The following is an 11,891-nucleotide window of genomic DNA, read 5'->3' as shown; positions in this document are numbered from 1 at the left end:
CAGGGTTATGTTGCTCATATCGTGCGTATGGTGTCTCGCATTGCTATGTCATTTGATTAGTTTAGACATGCTTTGTGTGAATGCCACCTGTTCAGTATCTAATTACCATATATGTGAATTATGCATTGCCATCTTGTTGCAAGACATTATATATGTGAATTATACAATGCTATCTTGTTGCAAAGGCATTATATATGTGAATTATGCAATGCCATGCTTTTTAGCCAATCATCATGTATGTGAATTATATCATGCTATCATTTTTTTGTATTACGTGTTCCATTTGTCGACAACGTTTGTATATTCAACTAATCTTCCTGTGCATCAGCCATTTGAAGCGGTGATGGAAGTATCTGGAGTGAAAACAAGGTATTCAGAGCAGACAATGCTACCTGCTGAAGCAGACATCTTGCTGGTTACAGAGAGCTCCTCAGAGGAGGATTCAGAGACTGATGACCAGTCCTATTTCCCCCCTGAGGTCTATGCTCAAACTTGGCAGGGTTATATTACCCATGTCATGCATGTTGTCTTGCATTTCTTAGTTTTTACATCATATATGGATTGCCATCTGCTTACTTGCTTACTATATAAATCATATATTTGAATTATATCATGCCATCATGTTTACATAGTACATACACATCATCTTTCTGAATTATGGCATGGCAACCCATTTAATAAAGACATCATATAGTTATATCATCTCATCCTGTTTAGTGTTTACAGTCATCATATTTTGAATTATGGCACTCTATCCGTGAATGTATGTGAATTATGGCATGCCAACCTATTTAATAAACACATTATATAGTTATGTCATGTCATCCTGTTTACATAGTCTCATATTTTGAACTATGTCTTTCCATCTTTTGTAGTTAGCCATCATAATGTGAAATTGTGTCATGCTATCCTGTTTAGTTAGCCATCATATATGTGAAATTGTGTCATGCTATCCTGTTTGGTTAGACAACATAAATATGAATTATTTCATGCCCTCTTTTATTCCCCACTATCCATTGCACCTGTCTATCATACAATGTCTATACTTTCAATTACTTTTCTTGTTTATCAGCCATTTGAATTTGAGAGCGTGATGGCAGTATCTAAGGGAGTAACAACACGGTCTTCAGAAAAGATAGTGCTACCAGTTGATGCAGATAGAACCACGGTTGTACTTGCCCAAGGACCAGATCCACCACACATAACCCAGACTCTCGCAGATTGTACCCCTACCCAGTTGGACAGAGAACCAGCTACACCCCTTCTAACCCAACCCCGACAGATAGTAACCCAGTTCCAGTTGACACAACACCGTCTGCACCACAGAGCACCCAAACACGAGCAGTTAGTAAGGGAACTGCAGTGCCCAAAGCACGAGGACCACCACTCCGAATCCCAACTCAATGCTTAAAGGAGAAGAAGATTTGTTCTCAGGTCAGGTTCTGTAGCTATGGTTCATACTCCTTTGCTCTTGCATTACTGTATTTACTCATACCAACTATTTTCAAATTTGAAGGATGGAATTGAAACTCCAATGGCGCAACAGGTATGTTTTAAACCTGTTTCTTTAACTGGTTTGCTGTTGTAACCTGCTCTATGTTGATTTCAGTTTCAATTGAATAAACAGTTATGTTCTCATGTCATGCACATTACAAGTGTTGTTATTGCTTTATAGTTACCCACACTTATATTCTGTCTATTCTGCTTTGTCTTCAACAAATATTATTTGAACTCTGTCTCTATCTTGATTTGGCAACAAAAACTAGAATGATATAGACCATAAAGTGACCATGGTACATAGATATATGTTTGTTTCATGTTGTTATCGTTTCCACTTTACTACTGAACTCATTTACCAAAATGAGTTTCATATACAACATGGTAAACATGTGATGTGTCTGCTTGTTTCTCTTTTAGAATGCGGACAAAATATTGGAGAACAGTACCGCGTTATCCAATGGTAAAGGAAGTAATGCAGATAAGGTTCAAGATAGTGAGACATCCCTGTTGGTCTCCAAGAAAGCTGATAAAAACTATCTTGATGACAGTGAGGGAACCCAAAAGTCCTGTCTTGATGTAGTGTTCGAGTTACTGGCCACTACTGCTGGCACAAGCTCTTCGAACTCGCTACCTGAATCAGTTCGTCTTCTTGAGTCTCAACTTCAAGTTGAAAGACATCGATCAGATGTGCTGCGACAGGAAGCTGAAGGACTGAGGAAGTCCCTGCAGAATTCAGATGCATATTTTCTGGTGCAACAGCAAGCACTGGAGGATTTAAGTGCCAAACAAGAGAAAGTTAATAAGCTTGCTAAGCATCTTGCCAACATTATGGGTACCCAGGATATTGTTTCTTGAGATCTTCTGAAGTGGTTTCAGTTCTGGATTTGTTTTGCTGCGGCGTTTATTTGCGCTGGTCGCCAACTTTGACAACCAGTGTATATGATATGCTGCTTTGTTCCCTATATTTCCACTGGTGGCGAACTTTGATGCCCAGTGGATGTAATATGTGTAATAGCCGTGATAGCCTAGCGTTAGTTGCTTGCTTATTTATTTCCTTGTTGTCTTGTTTATTTGTTTGCTTGTAGTCATTGCAGTTCTTTTTCCGCGGTTAGCTAGTGGCTGCAATAACCTATTTTTTAAAACTAGGCCACAATAACCATGGGCTAATATTTACTGTAGTGACACTGGGCCTCCTACTGGCCGTAGAAATAGTGGGCCTTCTACGGGCCGTAGAAACAATGGGCCTTCTACGGGCCATAGAAACTATGGGCCTTCTGCGGGCCGTATCATCAATGGGCCTTATACGGGCCGTATGATCGATTGGCCAAACATGGGCCAAACAGACCACATTGTGGCCGTAAACGGGCTAGAGTTGGAATCGTCCGTTCATGGGCCGACCATAACGGGCCATCGTTAATAGGCCATATTTGGTGATGCTATGAAAATGGCCCAACAGATTAACGGTCCACAAATGGGCCGACTGTAACGACGGGCTGAATTTGGCCCACAAGCAGAAAATGACAGTAACGGGCCGTAAGTAACCGAATGCTGCAAATGAGCCCAAGAATAAATGGGCCCTCAGAAGGCCGAAAGTTAACTTGGGATGGAAACGGCCCAACGGAATAACGGGTCGTTAATGGGTATAAAGTGATACACTGTTCATTACGGGCCAGTTACACCACGGGCCGTTAATGGGTGTAAAGTAATACACTGTTCATTACGGGCCAGTTTCAGCACGGGCCGCTAATGGGCCAAGAGTTACAAAGGGCCTCATATGGCCGAAAGACGTCATGGGCTATACATGGGCCAGAAGTGAAAACGGGCTGGAATCATGTTGGATGGCGCAGATGACGCTACTGGGCCTAATTCGGATAGGGCGTAACGGGCCTTGGGTTAGCGGGCTGTAAATGGGCTATATGCGAACAGGCCGTTAACAGGCTTTCCATGGGCCGGCGCGCCAGCTTTTGACCTAGTCAAACGGGCCAGCCTTTTCACAGGAATGGGCCACTGTTGGGCCGTGCCACGTGTCGACGTATCATAGGCGCCTTCTGTCCAGTGAGTGGATGACATCTGTCCCAACGATGAGCCGACACGTGTTTCATCTAGCCAATGATGATTTTACACGTGGAAAATCCCCATTGGTCGGGGCTGTTAACAGGTTATCGGATCCAAAACCCGACCTGATAGCTTAACGACGTTCCGTTACGGTGGATGCCACGTGTCGGTCACCCTTGACGAAAGCACTTCTGTGACGCGCTATTTATCGTCATGGAAATGGACACTTCCGTGATGATAATTTTGGTAATGTCATGGAACACTTCTACGACAGCACAGGTATGACTATCTTGATTCTGTCATAAATTTGTCATGGATGTACATGCATGACAAAAAACGCGACCTACTATGACAAACACGTATCATCACGGAAGTGTATTTTTTTTTGTAGTGTCACAAGCTCTTTTGTTTCTCTCTTTTGCTTAAAAGCTTATTCTTTTTTTTGATATGGACACTTTTGCACAATGCACAAACCAAGATAGCAATTGTGTATATGCGGGAACAAACTTGAGGCACACGAGATGATATGATGATACCAATATGATATGGTATGTATGCAATGGGAGGTATAGATGACTAATGTGCACAAGTAACGTTGCCGACAATACTCAAAGGCTAGTTTCGATAGGCAAGTGACGCAAAATGGGCTAGAGGTTAACAATGCAATGGCAAGGGAATATACAATGGAGGGATACCACGATACCAAGATGATATGGAGGTTACCGTCCGTGGCGATGATGAGTGGCGGTGTTCTTGATGTAGATACCAAGATGATGGAGACTCGTCCCTAAGTAGCCGAAACATCTTAGAAAACAGAAAAACCGCGAACTCAAAATCTCAAACGTGAATGCGATGGTGGTTTGCACTCGGCAATGTGGAAGTGGAGTGATGGGTTATGCGAGTCGAAGTTGAAGTTGCCGTCCCTAAGTAGCCGAAACACCTTAGGAGACACAAACCACAACTCAAACAAGCTCAAACAAAATTGGGTTATGTTGGGGTGGCGGTAGTGTATGGTGGGTAAGCCTATGCGGAAGTGGTGGTGGTGGTTGATGAAGAAGCAACCGTCCCTAAGTAGCCGAAACACCTTAGGAGACTCGAATCACTACTCAAGCAACCACTAATGCTATATGGATCAAAAAGGGTTATGTTGCGGAAGTCGGTGGTGGTGTAGCGGATGATGTGGTGGAAGCCCTAGGCAAAGATGCCAAAGTTGTCAAAATTTGATGGAGTCGAATGATATTGGTGGTACTTTTGTGGGAAGGAGGATGTCAAGAGCTTCAAAACGACCTAAAGAACGTCAAAATCGGAGTTCAGATGAATTAGTTACGGACAAAACAAAAATCAGCCGAAGTCTGAAACTACAGGTTACGGACGTCCGTAAATGGACGGATGTCCGGTCGTCGGACGTCCGGTCGAGCTCGGAAATCCATAAATTCTGTTCTGTTGGCTGGTTCCGGTCGTCCGGTGCATGACGGACGTCCGGTGCTTCGAGGGGGGGGTCCGGACGTCCGTAAAACGCCGGTCGTCCGGTGGGTCGGGGTCAACGCGAGATGCGAGTTTTGGGACGCGATTTTTCGTGGAATTTTGGGATTTTGGGGTCAAAATTGAGGAGATTTCGTGAATGAAAGATGGGGAAACTTGGGGAAATGCTAGATCCACTCGAAACCAAGCGAATCCATGGATCAAAAACAACAAAACTTCTTCATACCAACAAAGCACAAAAAAAATTGGGGCTATTTTTGGTGGGAATTTTCAAACTTTAGGACGAAATCACACAAAAGAAGGCTAGAAAACGGTGGGGGAGACTCCAAATTCGTGATAAACATGGCTCATGATACCATATGATACGGGGCTAACCCGGTGTAGGCCGATCTTTCATGAAAGGAGCGGATCCCAACGATGAACACGAAGAACACGAGGGGAAACACGAGGGAAAACACGACAGAATCACTCAAACCAACGAGATGTAGTCACACATATGCTAGATCCTCAGAACACAAAGAGATACACGACCCATAATCAACAAGGGACAATACAAGAGGTAACCGGTTCTTCTCGGTGAGGAGGTCTTGAAGATGGTCTTCTCTGCAAGGAGGTCTTGAATCCAACATGGATCTTCTCCGAAGAGGGGCCGCGGTCTCTCTCGTGGAGTTGATCCATATGGATGAGCAAAGCTCTATCTCAAGTATGAGCTAAACCAATGCTAACCCTAGAAAGGATGAGGGGAAGGTCTATTTATAGTCTAGAGCCACGAAGGGGTAAATGAGGGTGAAGGGGTACATGGGCCTCGGGCCCGATCTCTGTGCGCAGACAGGCGTCGGACGTCCGGTGGGTGTCGGACGTCCGAAGGCTCGGGACGGTCCGGACATCCGGAAGTCTTCGGACTTCCGTAAATAGCGTTTTGTCGCCGTGGCACCGGTCGTCCGGTGGCGCTCGGTCGTCCGGGGCCTGGAGTGTGTCGGACGTCCGGTACTTGCCGGTCGTCCGGTCGCTGTAGCTTTCGTCGGTTGGCTCTTCTGGCTGGCTGAGTGTCCAGGCGTCGGACGTCCGGCGTTGTCCGGTCGTCCGGTGGCTGAAGCTTCCGAGCAGCTCCTTCTCTTGGTCCTTGTACTTGGCGTCCTCGCTAGCTCGTCCGTTGGATGTGGTGGCTCCGTGGCTTTGCTCTAAGTACCTGATCATGCATAGCACACACGTTGGAGGTAGTAGCCATGTCTCACATGTAGAAAGTGAAGGTTCGAAGAGGAGTGAGTTCACCTTGTGTCCAATTGCGTATATTCGAGGTCTCGTCATATGTCCTCTTGGGGTTTGGAGAGTAGTCGGAGTGTACATGGGGATGAACGTGGGATGCTCCGCATCACCGCCGATGTCAGGCCGCTGGAGCTCCCCTCGCTGCCCCTTTCTTTCCCTTCCTTCTTGATCTCTCTCTCAAACAGGAGCCATCTGACATGCCCACCGCCATGGATGGCCTCGACCTTGCCACGCTGCCCCGTCGTCCCCGCACTGCCCCAGCCCTTTGTCGCGCCTGTATCTGGCGAGTTTTGGTCGGGAACTCACTCGCGCCGTGGTGGAGCCCCATGGCCGTGCCCGCCGGGAGGCCCTGGCCGCGCGCGCCATCGTGGAGCGCCAGCCACGCCCGTGCTAGCAGCGCAAGCTGGGAAACCTTGGCCGGACGCGACTTCATGGAGGGCCATGGCCACGGCCATGCTCGCCGCGAGCGCCATGGCTGCGCCCGCCGGGAGGCCTTGGCCGCGCGCACTGTCGTAGAGCGCCATGGCCACGCCCGTTCTCACCGCGCCTGCCCAGAAGGCCCTGGCCGCGCGCGTGCTCAGGTAAGCAGCAAGTGGCGGCGGAAGCAAGAACGCACACGGGGAGGTCTCTTCGACTCGACGCTGATGCTAGGCAGCGGTCTGGGTGGCGGGGCGGTTCCTCGCTGGATCCGGCCGGCCGCTAGTGCCCGATGCTGCATCCGCCTTCGTGGAGGTAGATTGAGGTATAGCAGGGCGGCTCAGTGCGGATGGTAGGTGGCTGTGGCGGTGGGGCGGCTCGCCGGTGGTGGGGTGGCTCGCCGGGGTTGGGCTCCGGCGGCGGCGCGGGATTGTCGGGTCTTTTTCTTTTTTTACAGGAAGAGAGGGGAAGAAGAGATGCATCCGACAAGTGGGGCTTTGGGCCAGCTCAGCGAATTATCCACATAGGTAGGCCACATACGCCCGACAAGTGGGGCCAACTTGTCGGTTTCACTGTTTTCATGGGAAAAACAAACAATCTGTGCTCCGCGTTACACATTAGGCACATTTCTGGTGGTTTTTTTGCCCTAACTTGAATATGGTACCAAGTTGTTACCCTAGCCCCAAGTGTGGTGGTTTGAATAACTCACCAAAGGGAAGTAAAATAGATTTGAATTTGAATCAAGAGCAGCATGTGGGAGTATGTATTGGCGGCACCTTGAGATTGGCGTTGGCATCCTCTATATAGGTGTCAGACACTAGAAGCAAGTCAAAATGGAAAATTGTTGCTAAGAGAACCTGGATGGTGTAATGTGACTCCCGGGATTACAACTCAGAGCATCTCTAACTGAACCCTCAAAATTTAACTCCTCAAAGTTCTCCTCAAATATGAGGAGTTGAAAAATCTATGGGGCTAACTGAGCCCTTAAATTTACCTCCTCAAATACAAATTTTGCACAAACAACTCAGTCGAAACTAAAATTTGCATTGCAAGTCTTTTTGTGTGATATAAGATTAAGAGCGTAGTACCTGCAATGCAAAACATCCCAATCATCATACTAATTAAGAATCCAATCACACAAGAAAAAATTGAATTTCATTGAAATGACACTGATGATACAGCCCCCGGCGTTTTAAAGTTCCAGTGAACCCAGCCAGCAGCCAACAATGGACGAAAACGGCCACCTCAGACAGGAGAAGCTGACAGCAGTTACAACGCTACACTAGGAGAAGAACACAAAGTTCAGCCAAAAGACAGAACAACGCTACACATCACTCATCAAACTGGATGTACCGGCCTACCAACACAGAAACTAACACTCGGATCTCTACCGTCCATCAACCACTCACCTATTGAGGAAGAAGCCCTTCCAACTCCCGTCTCAAATACATTACGCAACATTAAGGCCCTGTTCGGAGTCACTCCAGCTCCTAGAAATACGAGGAGCTGCGGAGCATCTGTTTCCAAGCTCCGTGCCTTTTAACTCCAGCTCCGGGAGCGGAGTGGTGGAGTGGCGGGTTGTGGCACCCCGGCTCAGAGCGACCGGTTTACCATGCATTGCCAGCCCAGAGACCATGTCTTCTGTCAACACACAACATCTTCGTACAGAAAACAACCGCTTTATTGATGCTAGCGGAACAGAGTTTATATTACAACAGCTGTCGAGGCCAAGCGGCACACCCGGTGCGGCTGAACAATATGTACATTATTTAGTGAACATAAAGGGGCCTCGATCAGAACAACTACGCAGCAGCGGAATAACGTCGTAGCGGAAGCTCCATATCACAGGGACACCGATGTGGACACGATCTAGACTCGAGCAGCGCTCCTCTCCAACGAGACTTTCCTAAAATCTGGCATGACACGCCAGGTCAATACATTGAATGTACTTGCAAGCTCACAACAGAGGCTCGGGCGCGTCGCAGAGCGCGTCGGCTGCATGCCAGCACGCCTGGACGAACGCGGTCACCGCGTGAACTATGACCTCATGCCGACCTAAGCCCAAACTTCATGTCTGGCATGATGTTCGTGGTAGTTTTGAATGTTACCACGCTTTGGTTTGGATCCAGGTGCAGTAGAGAAGTTTTTACATGCCAAGTAAGTTTCTGGCCAGTAACTTTGAGCAGTTACTGTGGTCAAACGGCTGGGAGTTGGAGGCTGTGCTTTGGAGGTTTGCCATGAGTTACTAAGGTGAAAATGCACAAGAAAACCCAGGCACAATGGAGCAAGTAAAATGGTAGTTGCTGTAGAAACCACCATTTCTGTCCAGAACAGGAAATATTTTCTATAGCAAAAATATTCCAAAAAGTGATGAAATATTTTTGCTCAGGAAGGTGCCCTAGGGTTCAAAGAATATTTGTGCATTTTCTCAGATTTTTCTTGGCCATAAAAATTGGGGTTGCTTTGGAGCATACTGATCTGGCTAGGGTTTTTGAGAGAAAAATGAATATTTTTCATTTAAGAAAAATATTCCAAAGATTATTTTGTGGTGGATCAGAAGGGGAATGATGATTAGGGAGGGAAATGAAGCACTTGGGTGAAAGCCAAGGGTACCTAAGTGTTTAAGTCCATATGAAAAGATTCAAAAACTCCAAGTTTCAAAATGACTTCAAATGAAAATCAAGCAAATGAGACAGGGCAAAAACCAGGCTGTCACACGGGTCTCCGAACAGGGTCTTACTCTCAGGATCAGTAGATTGCAAGGTTTGGTCATACAGCTTCAGGAGGGAAAAACCATGTCGAACGCCACTGGCCAGTGTGATGTGGTGGTACTGCGGCGGTCCCTGACATTAGCGGCATGAACGTCTCATTCCTGACGTTGTAAACGCCTGCGTCGCGAAGAGGATTTGCAGAATACTTCGGCCAGGGATAGTCACACATGAAGTAGATGCAATCCTCTTGGTATCCAGTGCATTCTCCAGCACGCAGGGACTTGCAGCTATGTTGGCCAAGAAAGAGCGCATGGCCATCCAAATCACTTACTGTTCTCCATCCTACAGGTTTAGTGCACAAATCTGCCTCAAAAACCTCAAGTTCAATAGTACGGTCATGCTCGAAACAGTCATCAGATGTTGGACGGGCCATAGAGCGAAACCACCGTATCACCATCAACAGTCTACCGCCACATTCAACCAGATACTGCCTTATCATCCACACCACTCTCAACGAGGATTGAAGTATTCCACCCAAGTCACCCGGAGAGTGAATTATGCACTTCATGAATGAAATACCAACGCGTACAACTTTCCATCAAAGAATGCAACATCCTGGAGCTCCAGAACTGGATGCTCATCGTCTCTGAACGACTCAGTGACAATCGGTGGGTTGCTAATACAAAGTGTACCGCAATTACCATCGTCCATGATCAGTGCAGCAACAAGGGAACAGGGAGATGAGTCAAGGGGAAAGGGCACCACCAACTTGTAGAAAATTGGACTAAATCTAGAGTCGGGATCAAACATTTCATGTTTCCATACTTTGGCTAGCTTAGGAAGCTCCAACCTAGTGTTGGAGAAAGGGTTCATCAAGTAGCACACATCATCATTGTGCGTGAGGAATAGACAGTTTCCAATGGAGCCCTGGCAACACGCACCTTCTGGTAAACATATGGGCTGTATCTCACCGCTTGGAATGCTGAGGAAAGTACCATCGGGGAGAGTGAGCCATGGAAATGGGAGTGGAAGGGGTTGCAACATACTATTAGAGCGCCATGGGTGGCAGACAACTCTTAGACGAAAACGGTCAGCTAGGGAAGGGAGGCACTTGAGAACAAGTCCCAGGAGTTCTGGCGGAAGATCTGACCAAGGGCGAAATTCCGCAGCCTCCATCATGCAAGTCTACAAGAGAAGACATATGATTCGTAATTAGAAAGAGTTAAAACTGCAACTAGCAATACATATGCTTCCTTTACCATTTTAAGGCAAAATTTCGTCAGCTCAATTTGATAAGAAAGCTGCAGAAGTTCAAAGTATCATCAAAATATGAAGATGCGGGGGAACCATAAATACATCATGCAGAAATAAACTAGTGAAAGTACATTTGCCGAGTCACTTTAGCCTTGCTCTATGCATATATGCTCATTGCACTTGGTAACAACAGTTTGCAGTAAACAGTACAGTAAGCACCATTTTGTTGGCATCATAATTCATAAGTATTAACTCCAAAGAAGATTAGATAGTGTACTAGGCACTCATTTTTCAAGATTCATTGATTCTCTTCCTCCGACTAGAAACACCAAATCAGCATCATTAGTACACTAACTATGAGAGAGTTGTGTTCCCAATGTCTCATGTGCTATATCCCAGCGGCAATGACCCAGTCACTGCACTTACTCCATTTTCATTTTATTTAGAAGAAAAGGCTGGTCTATTAAGTAAAATTATGTAGAGAAAAAGAAGTGCCATCTTATTCAAGTACAAGCTGAAAGCCTGAAACAATGGCAGGACATCACAGGAAAGTGTAATACTGAACGAATATTTGCAGTTTTACATCAGCTTATTACCAAGCATAGACTAAAAGAAAACAAATTTTGGTTAGCCAAAGTAACATCTGTGATTTAGGCCTAATAGACTAAAAGAAAAACCATGTCGGACGCCACTGGCCAGCATGACGTGGCGGTACCGCTGCAGTCCCCGACATCAGTGGCATGAATGTCTGATTCCTGATGTTGTAAACACCGGCATCACGAAGAGGATTTGCAGAATGCTTTGGCCAGGAATAGTCACACATGAAGTAGATGCAGTCCTCTTGGTATCCACTGCATTCTCCAGCGCGCAGGGACTTGGAGCTATGCTGGCCAAGAAAGAGTGCATGGCCATCCAAATCATTTACTGTTCTCCATCCAGCAGGATCGGTGCCCAAATCTGCCTCAAAAACCCCAAGTGCAACAGTACGGTTATGCTCGAAAAAGTCATCACTTGTTGAACGGGCAATAGGATGAATCCACCGTTTCACCATCAACAGTCTATCGCCACATTCAACTAGATACCCCCTTATCATATACGCCTTCTCTTCCGACAACGATTGAGGTATTCCACCTAACTCACCCATAGAGTCAATTATACACTCCATGGATGAAATACCAAGGTCCTTGTCTAATTCAAAGATGAATA

The 11,891-nt window shown here is 46.4% G+C and overlaps 1 protein-coding gene across 1 annotated transcript in view; it reads right to left on the bottom strand.

Moving 5' to 3' along the window:
- Window positions 1-9,473: 9,473 nt before the first annotated feature.
- Window positions 9,474-11,891, bottom strand: part of LOC123165504 (uncharacterized) — a 19,817-nt gene continuing 17,399 nt past the window's right edge. Inside the window, exons 3-4 of the mRNA XM_044583164.1 lie at window positions 11,366-11,861; window positions 9,474-9,517 (exon numbers count right to left, since the gene is read on the bottom strand). Coding sequence (XP_044439099.1) covers window positions 9,490-9,517; window positions 11,366-11,861 — 524 coding nt within the window. The 3' untranslated portion in view covers window positions 9,474-9,489. The remainder of the gene's footprint in view (window positions 9,518-11,365; window positions 11,862-11,891) is intronic.

Source organism: Triticum aestivum, chromosome 7D, assembly GCF_018294505.1.
Source record: "Triticum aestivum cultivar Chinese Spring chromosome 7D, IWGSC CS RefSeq v2.1, whole genome shotgun sequence".
Taxonomy (NCBI): domain Eukaryota; kingdom Viridiplantae; phylum Streptophyta; class Magnoliopsida; order Poales; family Poaceae; genus Triticum; species Triticum aestivum.
The sequence above is the reverse complement of the archived record's forward strand: the minus strand, read 5'-3'. Positions and strand labels throughout refer to the sequence as shown.